We start from the raw sequence: 13673 nt of genomic DNA on the forward strand, positions 1-13673 counted from the left end.
TAGAATATACAGTCTCACTGAAGTGTAGTTGCATACCTTTTTCTCTTTTGCGATTCTCTCAGCACGCAAAGATGCAACCTGAATTGGAGGCAGTGGTTTGTCATAGTTGATTCCACTGAAAGTAAATGGAAAAATGTGAGATTTATTAAGCATCCATGCCCTGTAACTATGCTGAGTGCTGCATATATTAAGACAAAAATAAAACGGTCCCTGCCCTGCCTTCAGGTGCTTATATTTTCCTAGGACCTTCTTGACAGCTAAAATCCTTTATTTCCCAAGCTGCTGGCCATCAATTGTTCAGTCTCCATGGACACAGGAGTCTTTAGGAATGCAGTTTAGGTCTGCAGCTTAGAAGCCAGATGAGTACTAAAGACATAGTTCTGTCCCCTTCTCTCCACTCATGTGACCACCCCAAATTCAGACTCTCATCAACTCTCACCTGAACTACTACAACAGTCTCATAATTGGTCTCCCTGCCTCCAGCCTTTCCAATACATCCTTCCCATAGCTCTCTAGGGACTCAAAACAGGAAAGCCAAGGCAAAAGCCAGCCAAGGCTACTGTAAGGCCTCAGAGGGAATCCAGGTTCAAAATGCACAGCCACTTACCTCTCTGCTAGCACTGAAGCATGCTTTGGGTTCTTCTGGAAAGGATTCATGCCAAGTCTGAAATGGACAGAACAGAGAGGAGAGAAATGCTGAAAGCATAAAACTTTTCCAAACCAAAGTCTGCCAGATGGAAAGGGAGATGTTCAAACTCACTACATACACAAAAAAATTTACCACGAGACACTGTACTCACACCTCAAGCAAAGTTAACAGAAAATGAGCATTCGAGAAACATACAGAGGTTTGATTGGGGGACTTCTCTTCCCGGCAGTCATTTTCATTAAATCAAAGTGATTTGTGTACAGCTGGGTATGGGTAGCATTCTCATCCTGAGCATATATCTGGCTTGTACGAAGAGGACGGTTGTTTTTGCTCTGAAACAAATGAGATGAGAGCCAACCAAAATTAAAAAATCAACAGGAACCTGTAATTACCCCATCCATCAAAAACAGGGTTTACTTATTTGGAAGCTAATGGACACGTAAGTTAAACTTTCTAAGATTAAATACTCACAAACTTCCCTTACTCCTATCAAATATTTATGTTAGTACAAACTTGATGAAGTGTCCAAATTTATGTGCCATGGAACTCAGCAGGGGAAATAAGTTTCCTTCATACATTAAGAAGAATGTTGTAATGACAAACTTTCAATGATGAATGAAAGCACCACCTTAGGAAAAGGTTTGAGTTACTGTGTTAAGATAAATTTTCCCTTGACCCAAACTCTGGAAAAATAAAGTTCTCTTTAAATAATAAGTACTCCCAAAAAAATCCTAAAAGTGCAAAACATTAGAGCTAGAAGAGACATGGTGTTTATTTTATTCCCACCCTTTCCCTTTATAAATAAGGAAGAAGAGTCTCAGAGAAGGGAAGTGACTTGTCCAAAATCACAGAGCAAATTAGTGACAAAGCCAAGACTCAAAACCAAAACTCTCCCCATTTCCAGTCCAGGGCCCTCTTCATTTCACAGTGCTGCCTCTACAAATTCTCATCATAAACACAACGGCAATGAAACCCAATCCAAATGGAGAGAACCCAGAATTCCTGTATTTCCTATGAGAATGTGTATGTACATAAGTAAATATAGATATAAGCAGTTCATTTATTCTTAAGTGAACACCTTTAATTAAGGAAGATAATGTCCAAAGAAATTTAGAACCAGAAAACATACACGCAAGATTAAGATATCACAAGATAACTTATAATTAATTGTTCTATGGTCCTATGTATGTAGCATTTCCAAAACACAAAATTCAGCAGAGAAAGACAGTGAGAAAAGAAAAGTGGAAAGAAAAAAAAAAGACTGAGAGCATCCCACAACACCAGATAATGAAATTATGCAAAAGTCAAAGTTAAGGAAGACTGAGTGGTAAAGGAATTCCACTTTGCCTCCTTAGTGCCAGCAGGCCCCATCCTGCCACACCAGGGACTTGGGACCTGATTCTCCCACCTGGTTCCTATGACCATTATGAACTCTGCTAGAATAACCATGGTGGAAGCTGCAGGAAGTCTCCTCCCGCTGGTGTTAAGTGGGTTACTATCTGTTCCCTAATGTCCAGAAGCAAATCCTTCAGCTGTAGGAACGAAAGGCACTGTGGCAAATTCTGAATGGTTAAACTTTTGTGAACTATTAAAAGAATTCTGAGTCTGTCTTTTTATGTGTGCTTCTTTGCATCAGCTCTAAAACAAGGTTTTCCAATGTATTCAGAATATCACCTTCATACCTTATAAATATTTTTTGCCTTTTTCTTTGGATTAGCTTCATAAATCAGCTATAAGAGAAGAAAACATTTTAGCTTTATTTTTTTCCATATTAAGGCTATGGCTAATTACCATTAATGCTTCCAAAACACACAGACATAAAGCACTTCAGGAAGTCTCTTCTGTGAAGGTACCTCCTAATGCTATTATGAAGAAAATTTGTTTTGTTTGAAGCAAACAAATGCTTCCTTTTGAGATTAAAATTTTTCAAACAATGCAAAGATGATTCATACAGAAACTAGGTAATTTTCTGAAATAAATAAAAAACTCTAAATTTATCCCCCCAAATATTAATTTATCAACTAAAATTTTGGAGGACTCCCTAAAAATGCCTAACTTTCTACCCTGTTACTGATGGAAAGACGTAAGCATGTGTTCACGCTGTGACAGGAATCCAAGAATGTGGTTAGAGTGGATGTAGATCCTATCGCCTATTTGTAACTTCTGTTGGGATAAATCCCTTCACTTAATAGGTTGCATCACCAACAAATAGGGCATGACAAAGAGAAAGACCACTGCACTCAACAAAATGTATTTTACTGACATGGACTAAAGCCAGATAGATGCTTTCCAATATTGTACAGTTTTGAGATTCTCCCCAAAGAGAGTCAAGCAGTCATGCAGCATGAAAGAGGTAGTTGCATGAGGAAAGCCAGATGAAAAAACATAAAGAGACAACCAAACAGGGTCCAAGAGGAAAAACACTGCAAAGTGGAGACCTGAGTGCTTTTTATCTCTAGAGGGAAAAAAAATTCCTCTTCCTTTCTCAGCTAGGACACCTATTCTAGCATGTTGCATCTCTTTTTTTTTTAAACAAAAGTTACTAAATAGTTGGCTACGTTGTAAATGTACTGTAAATATTGTAATTTTCAATTTTTTTTTAAACTTGAAACAATCAATACACAACTCAGTCCCCCAAAACCACCGTAACATGCTAAGAGATTAAGGGAGGGTTTAGTGACAAAACAATTTGGATAAAAACTAGCTCAATAATCTCTTCTGCAACCAAACTAATGACTAGTATAAAGGAGAAATTTTTCCACTCTTAATCCACCATTCTGTTAAACAGAAAATAATGATATGATATAATAATAAGGTGATTTCACTGATGACAATTTCAGAATAGAATTTTGCTGCTGGGTGGAAAGGCTTGCTTCAAATGTCAGATTTTTACAGTGGCTTGATGAAAATCATTTGATCTAGCAATAAAAATTCTAAATTACTGTTTTTCTATGTCTAGTTTCCAGAAAAGTATAACCGAGCTTAAACTCACCTTTCCCTCTTCTCTTGGAATAATGACATTTTCATAGCGGTTTCGGCACTGTTTGGAAGATCGATAAACTCGACTGCAGGAATTAACAACATCGCTAACAAGATCCCAATTAGGGGTGTGTGCTGGTGACACAACAGTGAGATTTAAAGGAAGCTCAAGCAGCTGCTTTACAGCCTAAAGAGAGAAGAAGTTTCAGGTTAAAATATGTCAACAAAAGTATGAATTTAATTTTCTGTGTCTAAGAAAGACACAGAAGGACACAGTCTAAGAAAGACTACAGAAGAACATAGAAGATTGGAATAGCACAAGGGTGGGGAAAAGCAGACTGAAAGAATCATGGGCAAGGTCTTGCTCACCTGCAGCAATGCCCAGTCTTCACTAATTAGCCACTCCGGGTTGTCCTGCCCAGACTCTGCTGTTGGTTTGACAAAAGTTGGCAAAGGTTTGGCAAACTGAGTCTGCTGCTTCAACAAAATGTTCTTCTTCTGCTCTTTGCCCTCTCGCCGCATCTTTAGCATCCCTGGAGTTGCCCGGTCAAAGAGGGATCGAGGAGGAATGACAGCCTCCCCATGCCGCTGCTTCTTCTTCCGACCAACAGCTAAGGAAGAGACGCCTTCTTTAGCAAGAAGATAACAGAACATTGGTGAAAGTGATCACAATGAGCAAAGGAAACGGTATAAACTGTTGGGCAAAGAGACAGTGTCTACAAAGTGCTATGCTTGTCAGACCCCAAAAAATGTGAACTGTAAATTAGTGTGTCCCCTCCCTCCCAGTACAAAAAGGCTTAACAATGCATATGACCTCACATGCCTTATAAATTACATTTGGAGGGTTTTAGTAAGTCTCATTTTAATTTTTAACTCAAATGTAGCTAAAACAAAAGAGATAAGATGAGCAAAAATAGTTGAATACAACTACTAGCTTCCTTTTATAAGTTTCATGAGCCAAATAACCAGATCCTCCAAACAGCAAGTGATACTGCACACTCCGATAAGATTAGATACACAAATTGCCCAGACCAGCAAACAGGTAATGTAAGTCAGTCCACCTAGGAATTGTCATGGCCCCATTTACCAGAGGGATCTGTCTTGTGTCGCTTACGCTCCTTCCGCACATACACTGGAGGCAGCTTAGATTCCGGGATGGGTGTATTCTCATACATCAGACACATGACTGAGTCAATATAGATGTCATTGTCATCTTGAGGAGGAGTGGGAGGAGTCCAAAGCTGTATAAAGAAAATATTTTCTATTACATTTGTCATATAACGTGAAATCTGCTTGACAGTGAAATGAAATTAAATGAAGTGACTCACTGGCATAATTTCTGTCTGCCCATCAGTATCTTCATAAACATATTCCTGTAGGAGAAATGGGGAATATTAAAGATTTAAGAGATCACTGAACATGCAGCATTCTGCTTAAGAACGAGATAAAGAATGTTAATTGCTGCATCTAAAATAAGTACAATCAGCGTATCAGGGAAGATATATATTTTTTCTAATAATTAGTAAGACTTTACAAAGTCTCGCCCCAGAAGGCTATTTATGTTTTTAATCAGAAATGGGTCAGTTACACATTTTCATGGAAGATATGTTTCTTGATTTTAACTTACACTTGCTAATGGTTTTTAATATTAAAAAATATATGCAACCACGTATGCAGCTACAAACACCTCCAACAACAATGCCCAAACAGTTTTTTTCTTGGGGTTTGAGGGGTACCCTAACATTACCATATTGTAGGCATCTTCTCTGGTGTACGTCAGTAATTCTTCCTCCTCCTCTTCTAACAGTGCTGTGGCATCCCTCTCTTTCAGTTGTCTCATATTATTGGATTCCCACTCCTTTGAAGCTATTGCTACCTCCTACAAACAGGATTCATCAGAAAAGACACTTCTAAAAATTTTGGCTAGCAACAGAAAATCATAAGCACAACTTCTGCTATGTGCTACCACCTTCACTTCTAATTTCTTCTTCCTTTTTCTCTTCTTTTCACAACTTTTACTAAACACAGACTACCTTTTCTTACACTGACACTAACACTTACTTATGACTTGTAATCTAGGACACATTCCATTACTCTTTTTTTTTGGGGGGGGGAAGGGAGCCTAAGCAGTGGGGTTAAGTGATTTGCCCAGGGTCACACAGCTAGTAAGTGTCAAGTGTCTGAGGCTGGATTTGAACTCAGGTCCTCCTGACTAGAGGGCCAATGCTCTACCCACTGAGCCACCTAACTGCCTCTGCATTCCATTATTCTTGAACACAATCTCTCTCTAATACAAAAGTTATATACAAATCCATCCCTCTGCTTACATAAGCTTCTCCAAGTCTATCAACAATCATATCCATTATCTATCTGCATGATGCAAGGCAAGGAGCCCAAGTTTCCTCATTTCAGAGGCTTGGTATGAAAGAAGGCACACTGTAACTTATAAATAGCTAAGTACTTATAAGTTACCATTACTACTCCTCAAATAGTTCTTATGGTGTGATTTTTTTTGAAACTGCATGTAGGTCACATCCATTTTAAACTCAGATGCATAAAATTCTTCTCTTACCTCAATGTCTCTTGGTTTTTCCTGATCAATGGAAGCATGGAATAATTCAAGATAATTCAAAGCATACTTCTCAATTGGTGTGAGCTGTTTCAAAATACACATTTTTCAAAGGTCATTAGTAGGAAGCTAATGAAATCCAAGGCTCTTTCTCACCCCAACATTTAAAATAATGAATCATACTACATGTCCCAATTAAATCTGAAGCATTCCATGCAGGAATCAATACTGTTCCTACCCACATTGAGCTTGAATCTTAAAAATGAAAAAGCTTAAAAATTTTTTAAATCATGGTACCTGTTCCATAAAGTCAGCTAATTCTTCTAATTGTGAAGGTTCTTCATTAATTCTTGGATCATCTAATTCTAATGAGAGAATATCAGCACTTGTTTCAGACACTGTTGTTTCTTCATATTTTGGGGTGTCATCCTCCAAATATTCAATACTCTTAAGAGCCTTGAGAAAACACATTTTCAAGTAAAATTTTGTGCATTTTTTAAAGAATCATAAAAAGAAAAGATTTCTAAAATGTTTTATTCAACTGGGCACATTATAAAAATCACATTCCCCCCACACCCACTCTGCAAGACTATTGACACTTCCACTGAATAAATATTTATCCATGTAGCATTATGGAAAAGTTTACAACGCTATTTCTTACAGCCTACTTACGGAGAAAAGATATATACATAAAAGATTTTGATGAGAAACTAATTTACCTAAAAACAATGATCCAGACAGGACTTAAAAGTCACCTAGTTCAATCTCCCACCCATTACAAAAGTACATACATCTAAAGTTCATCCCTGATGGATTGGACTCAAAGCTCAAAACAGCTATAAGTGGGACATAAATAGGTGGACAGGACAAGAAGGATATGCAGGAAACTCTGAGTTGGGAATACAGAATGTTCTGAAGACAATGGGAAACGGTATCACAGGATTATAGACTTCAAGCTAGAAGATAACCGCAGAAGTCATCCACTCCAAACTTTTTATTCTATAAACAAAGAAGCCAGAGGCCCAGAGAAGAATAATGGAAGGCCCCAGGTCATAAGGGCAGCACAGCCAGACTTGGAGCCCAGGCCTAGTGTCTCCCATGTACCCAACAGCTTCTCTGGACAGAATGAAAGGTTTAGACAGGATCCCAGGATACAGAACGACAGGTAACCTGAGAGACACTAAAGGTTACAGGAGCTGCCTGGAGCAAACCCACACTGTGTCAGAGTGTGTTGAACCAGCCATGTGACTTCTTCTAGTAAAGCAAGTAGAGATCACAGATTCCCAAGGAGCCACAAGATGAAACCCACATCTTAGAAAGATTACTATGGCAGCTGTTCGAAGGATAACTTGAAGGAGTTAAAGGCAAAAAATAGAGAAAGCATGATAAAATACTGCAGCTACCTAAGCATAAGGTGATGAGTCCCTAGAGTAGGTAGAGAATCCCAGGAATGAAGAAGAAAGTAAAGAAATGAATGCTTCAAAGGAAGAACAGATGGAGCAATTGATATGAGGTCACAAAAAGTTAGACACGACTCAAGAAAAACAACAGGGTGGGAAAAGAAGTGGATAAGAAATAAGGAGACCCAGTTTCCAGTTTTGGTTCTGCCCTAGCTATGGGACTTCGGTTTAAGTCCTCCCCAGTGTCTGGGCCTACGATTACTAAACTATAAAATAAGGTTTGTTTCATTGATCTTGAAGGTCCTACTGTAGTTCTGCTCCAGCCCTACCATTCTAGATGTCCACTGAGTTCATTATGGAAAAGAATCTATAAAAAGGTAGCCAGCAGTGTGGTGAGGCAGACAAAAAAGCTAATGGGATCTTGGGCTGTATGAAGAGAAGCATAGCTTCAGAGTCTGCCTGTCCTCTGACCTCATCAGAACAGATTCCATCTGAAGTAAGCAAAACTTAAAAAGCTGAACAAAGGAGGACTACCAGGAGACGGAAGGGCCTTGAGAACAAAGGAAGATCAGTGGAATAAACTAGGCATATTTAGCCTGGGGGAAAGAAGACTCAGGGAGTGATCTGTCTTTAAACATGTGAATCCTTATGGAAATATATGGAGAAGGATTTAGACTTTTTCTCTTTGGCCCTGAAGGGCAGACACAATGTACAGAACTGCCAACAAGCAGTTTACCAAAGAAGAACAGACTGCCTTGAGCAGAGGAGGGTTCCATTTCTTGGCAGAAGCTGGAGGATCCCATCATGTATAAGACAAATTCCTTTCACCTATGGGCTATACTATATGTCAGTGAGATCCCTGTCAACTCTCAGATTCTGTGGTTCCAGGTTCAGAGGGCTAAGGTCTAAATCCTGGGGTATGTCTACAGTACCTACCTGAAAAGCAGTGATATCAAGGTAGGCAGAAAACCATGGGAGCGCAGCATCACAGAAGCCAAGGCCAAGAGACTAGTTAGATCAAGTACCTTAAGGATATCACAGACTGAGAAAAGGCCACTGGATTTATGAAGAATAGAAGTGACTTTCAGTTTAGTTTTTGTAGTGTAGGGTCACAAGTCAGATTTCAGGGGGTCAAGAATTGTCACAAAGAAACAGAAACAGTTGATATTGACCATATATTAGAGAATTTTGCCAGGAAAAGCAAAGAAAGAAATCTGAATTGCTAGAGTAGTCAGTAGGGTCAAAGAAGTTTTGAGGTTGGTTTTTTTTCCCCCCAAAATGGGGGAAACTATACATTTGAAAGAAAAACATGAGACAGTGGAAAGGGAAAGGCTCAGAATTAAAATGTTCAATCAAACATCTGTTAAGTATCTAAAAATGTGCAGGACATTGTACTAAATGACGAGGAATAAAGTTAAGTTACAGATCTTCCCCTCAACAATTTGCAATCTAACAGGGACAAGTACAAATATAAGTTACAAACTGCTATGTAGTAAGTACAGAGGAAAGGCCCAGACAAGGCGCTATAAGAAATTTAAGGGATTCAAAAAATTTTTATAGAAGGGCAACACTTGAAGAACAACACTTTTGGGTCTTGAAGAAAAGGAAGGGTGTTAACAAGTGGAAATTGAGGGGAGAAATTCATTTCAGACATCAACTCAGGTGATGAGTAACTAATTAAATAAGACTCTTCAGAAGTCACAATGTCACAAGATCTAGAAAACAGAAAGAAGAGTAATAAGCCTTAGAAAAGATAAGGAACAAATTCTCTGTAACAAGAAGTTTTCTCAAGTGAAGAAGAGGCAAGATGGGACACTCAAAACAAATGGCCGTAATCTTCACAGTTAAAATAGGAGATAAATCATTTGCTAACAGTGAAGGAAGACATGATAGAACTGGAGACTTGAAAACAGAGGAGAAGACTTGAAATAGCTATTTGGGATAGGTTTGAGGCAGCTAGGTAGTCCAATGAATAAAGCACTAGTCTTGGAGTCAGAAAGACTCATCTTCATGAGTTTAATCTGGCCTCAGATATTAGGTGTACGACCCTGGGCAAGTCACTTAATCTTGTTTGCCTCAGTTCCTCATTTGTGAAATGAGTTGGAGAAGGAAATGGCAAACCAATCCAGTATCTTTGCCAAGAAAACCCCAAAATGGGGTCACAAAGAGACACCACTAAAATTAATGAACAACAGATGGGGGAGAGGAAGCAGGAGGTGTACTAAACACTAATGAAATCGAAGAGATAAATAAAAGAATGACTGTAAAGCACCTATAACCCAAATATAAATGAGTCAAGTCTATGCAGTTTTGTGTCTTTCTTCAGTAGACAACTGCTGTGCCCTGAAAGAACTAAAAAACATATTGTTGGCGTGCTCCTGAATTGAGGCAGACCACTGAATTTCAAAAAGGCAAGGGAGTGGCAGTGTAGGTAACACTAACATAGAAAACTAAAGAGTTAAGACTCAGAATGGATTCAAGTGTAGCTGGAAAGGAGTGGATGGACCAGCTGTAATAACCAGGGTTGTGTGATAAGAGGTCCAGGGAGGCTAGAGTGCAGCAACTTTAGTGATGTGTAACTTTAGTGATGTGAGGAAGGGGGAGAAAGAAATGGTAAAGTAGTTGGGATCTCTAAAAAGGACATCCTTCTGCCAGCTGCTTCTTCAGGAAAAGTTACCTCTATAAAAGGCCTTGCAATTTTAGGCGCAATTGCTTCTGAGGCAGAGGGCTCCTGAGGAAGAACAACAAATTCTTCAGCTTTAACTCTGAAACCAGAGTCTTCCACAGGAGAGTGAACGTCAAATAGCTCCTGGATAGTTTGCTGAAAAAACAAAAATGATGATGTCTTTCAATAATTAAGGACATACTTTTATATCCAACCCTAACTCAAAGCTCTAAGTGTGAAGGATTAATACATAATTATCAGGTTTTGAATATCTGTTAAAAACAATGCAATACATTGTGTGATAAAACTTGACTCTGAGGATTTTTAACACATTAAAAATACCTGAGTTAAAAATGCCATAGAGTAGTCGTTTCCTTGAGCAGCAACCTCTCTTATCAAATCTTTGGTTCCATTTTTCAACAATTTTTCTTCTATTGAATTACCACTCACAAGCCTACACAAGAAGAAAATATTTATTAAACAGTTTTGTGTGACAATGAAAAAGTACAGAGCTAGAAGGCACTGATATAATAACAGCAGGGACTGCTTCTGAAAATGATGATGATAAAGTTTAAATACATATGGTCTTGAAGCTCCCAAAGCACTTTCACACATTTCATTTGGTATTCACAATTGTGTAGAGTAGATTGGGTAGATATCCGTATTTTACAGATGAAAAAAAACTGCGACTCAGAGAAGTAAATGACCTACCCAAGGCAGCACAACTAAAAAGCAGTGTAGTCAAGCCAAAAACCTAAGCTGGGACCCTACTGATGAATCCACCAACCTGGACCCCACACACTTCTGACTACATACCAAAAACATGAGACCCAACTAAATAATGTTGAATTGTGTTAACATGAAAGACAAAGACATTGTACAAGAGACACAGATGTCTACTTAAACGTTGTTTATTTCATAGAGATGTATAAGAAGTTGTAGAAGCTGTAACTAAGAGTGCTCATTAAACACTAGAAACAGAATTATGGTCTGTACAGTTCTGAGACCAGAAGTTTTAGAAAGCTCTAAAAGTATACACCACAGGGCTTTGTAATTTTCTTAAATACACACACACACACACGTTTGGTTTATAGTTCTAATGTTTGCAGTTAATGGTAAGAAAAATCAGTTCAATTTATTTCAAAAACTTTTAATTATATTTTGTAAAATTTTAAGTACATCCATTAACATCAACTGCCTTCCTAGAATTTGAGTATTTGAGGAAGGGGCCAAACAAATGAAAAAATAAAAAGGGCAGAATAACAAAAACAAATTAATATAAAAATCAATGAGGTACAAATGAATAAAAAAAGAGGTCAATTCATCTGAAAGGGGAAATGTTTTACTCTTGCTTGTAGAAAAAATGTTGATCTTTTATTTTTGTTAGATACATGGTTAATGTCAGGAAGCATTTTACGAAGCTTTTAGTCACATAAACAAAACTAGATTCTTAGCATGAAAATTACCTGTATATGTGGATGTCCTTGCTTCTCCCAATTCGATCACACCATTCTTGAGCCTTTGCGTCCATCACTGGATTTAAGTCATTGTCATAAAACACAACTGTGTCAGCTTCTACAAGATTTATACCTGTAGAGCGACTGTGGGTGGAAAGAATGGCACAAAATATCCGCTTGTCTTTGTTGAAACTCTTCATCAGTTCCTAAATTAGAAACGAAATGCTTATAAGAGTAAATAATAAAAAATTAAATGGAAGAATAGCAATTAATTCTTGCCATTCAGTCATTCAGTCATGTCAAACTCTTTGTAACCCCATGGACGATAACAAACCAATTCTGTCCATGGGGTTTTCTTGGCAAAGATACTGGACTGTTGTGCCATTTCCTTCTGCAGTTAGCATTTAAATGCTATCCACAAATTAGACTGTATTCTGAAATCTAAAGTGTCTAACGACTGTTTTATTTGAGGAAGACAGCACTGTGATTATTTTAATATTGAAACTCACTTTTAAAAATGTCCTAATTTTTAGCAAAATATATGCTGACTTATTTCTGCACTTATATAGTGATTTTTAACTACTTATAATAAAAAAATTTTCAGAATGCTTGAGTTATATTTGGTTTATCAGTCGCAAAAAAGTGGAAAAATAAAATACTTTTCTACACTTAATGTCAGCTCCAACTGTAGACCCCAAAAGAAAATCCAGCTCTTATTGGGGAGGGAAATGTGCTTTCTGATATCTCCTCAGGCAATGCCAGGGCACTCTATGGGTAAGAAAGCCCCTGGAGTAAGGCTGAGGAAGAAGGGAGACACACATACTCATTAGTGACAAGTGGTAATTAAATAAAATACTTTAAAAAAACTGGACTTTACTGAATTTCAAAACCATATTACTTAAAGTTTATATTTTTATTACCTGAACATACTAGTCTCTAGGGACTGATCCCCATAGGTCATTAAGTTAATTTATGCTGACACCAAAATACTACACAACCATCAAGCTGCCTGAATACAATAAATAGCATGACCTAAACTATATGTCCCTAATTTATGTCAATCAGGTCAGAATCAAAGGATTTACTGAAATTCTGAAAGATCAAGTAATTCAGTTTTGGTTTATGCAGACAGTAACCTTAAGAAGGGACTAAAAAAGGTAACGACAGAGAGACATCACTAAATTACTTAACTGCATTGTCACAAATTCCATTCTTTAAAAATCAGCTGCTGGCTATTGCTAAATCCCTAAGTGATCAACAAGTCCTCTCTTACCTGGCGTTGTTCACTGTTAGCATTTTCATCAACTCTTACATAGGTAAGATAATGGAAGTCCAAGAACATTTCCAAAATATCTAACATCAGAATCATCTGTGATAAGATCAACACCCGACGTCCCTCAGATTTTAGCTTCTGAAGCAAGATAGCTAAAGCTTCCAGCTTTCCTATAAAGATAATACCATGAGAGTACTTGACAAAAAGATTAAAATACCAGCCGTTATAATTTATTTTTGCTAAATATCCATCTTTGCTCATACCTGAATCATACTGCACCAATCTGAGCTCAGGAAACTGCAATACCTTGAGGTTTGTTATTTCATGCAATTGTTGTAAATAGGGAGCAGTCTGCTCCTTCAGACAGTGCCGGAAAATCTTCATTTTGTGGCTGTAAGAAGGTGGTGGTTTGGCTACATACAAGCAAGGAGGAGCAGCCACTACAGCTGGAAGGACACAGGCCACCCTGTGAAATGAACAGAATTCCTCAGTTATACACAGAGGAAACAGAAACCTCTCACTGTCAGGCGGCTGCAGGGAAGCTCTTCTGCCCTCTTCAAAATGTGTCCGAGGGTGCAGAAAGAAGAAAAAGGAAAGGCTATTTAATAAGCCAGCTTTGAAGGGTAAAACAACTACAAAAGCTGAAGAAGTACCTTAATGAATCATCTGCAGTATCACAAT

General features: G+C 38.0%; 1 protein-coding gene and 1 non-coding gene across 2 annotated transcripts in view; both read right to left on the reverse strand.

Annotated features, from left to right (window-relative positions):
- Positions 1–13673, reverse strand: part of EP400 (E1A binding protein p400) — a 262063-nt gene that overhangs the window by 141815 nt on the left and 106575 nt on the right. The window contains 15 exon segments of the mRNA XM_078154252.1: positions 37–115; positions 608–664; positions 845–981; positions 3642–3815; positions 3998–4239; positions 4716–4869; positions 4957–5001; positions 5376–5507; positions 6201–6284; positions 6495–6653; positions 10275–10418; positions 10605–10716; positions 11729–11925; positions 12993–13162; positions 13256–13458. Of these exon segments, the coding sequence (XP_078010378.1) occupies positions 37–115; positions 608–664; positions 845–981; positions 3642–3815; positions 3998–4239; positions 4716–4869; positions 4957–5001; positions 5376–5507; positions 6201–6284; positions 6495–6653; positions 10275–10418; positions 10605–10716; positions 11729–11925; positions 12993–13162; positions 13256–13458 (2089 nt within the window).
- On the reverse strand, positions 12391–12525 carry LOC144457331 (small nucleolar RNA SNORA49). The gene has a single exon (XR_013486644.1). It is a non-coding gene; the product is annotated as a small nucleolar RNA SNORA49 (small nucleolar RNA).

Source organism: Phascolarctos cinereus, unplaced genomic scaffold, assembly GCF_003287225.1.
Source record: "Phascolarctos cinereus isolate Bilbo 61053 unplaced genomic scaffold, phaCin_HiC Scaffold_4;HRSCAF=312, whole genome shotgun sequence".
Classification (NCBI taxonomy): domain Eukaryota; kingdom Metazoa; phylum Chordata; class Mammalia; order Diprotodontia; family Phascolarctidae; genus Phascolarctos; species Phascolarctos cinereus.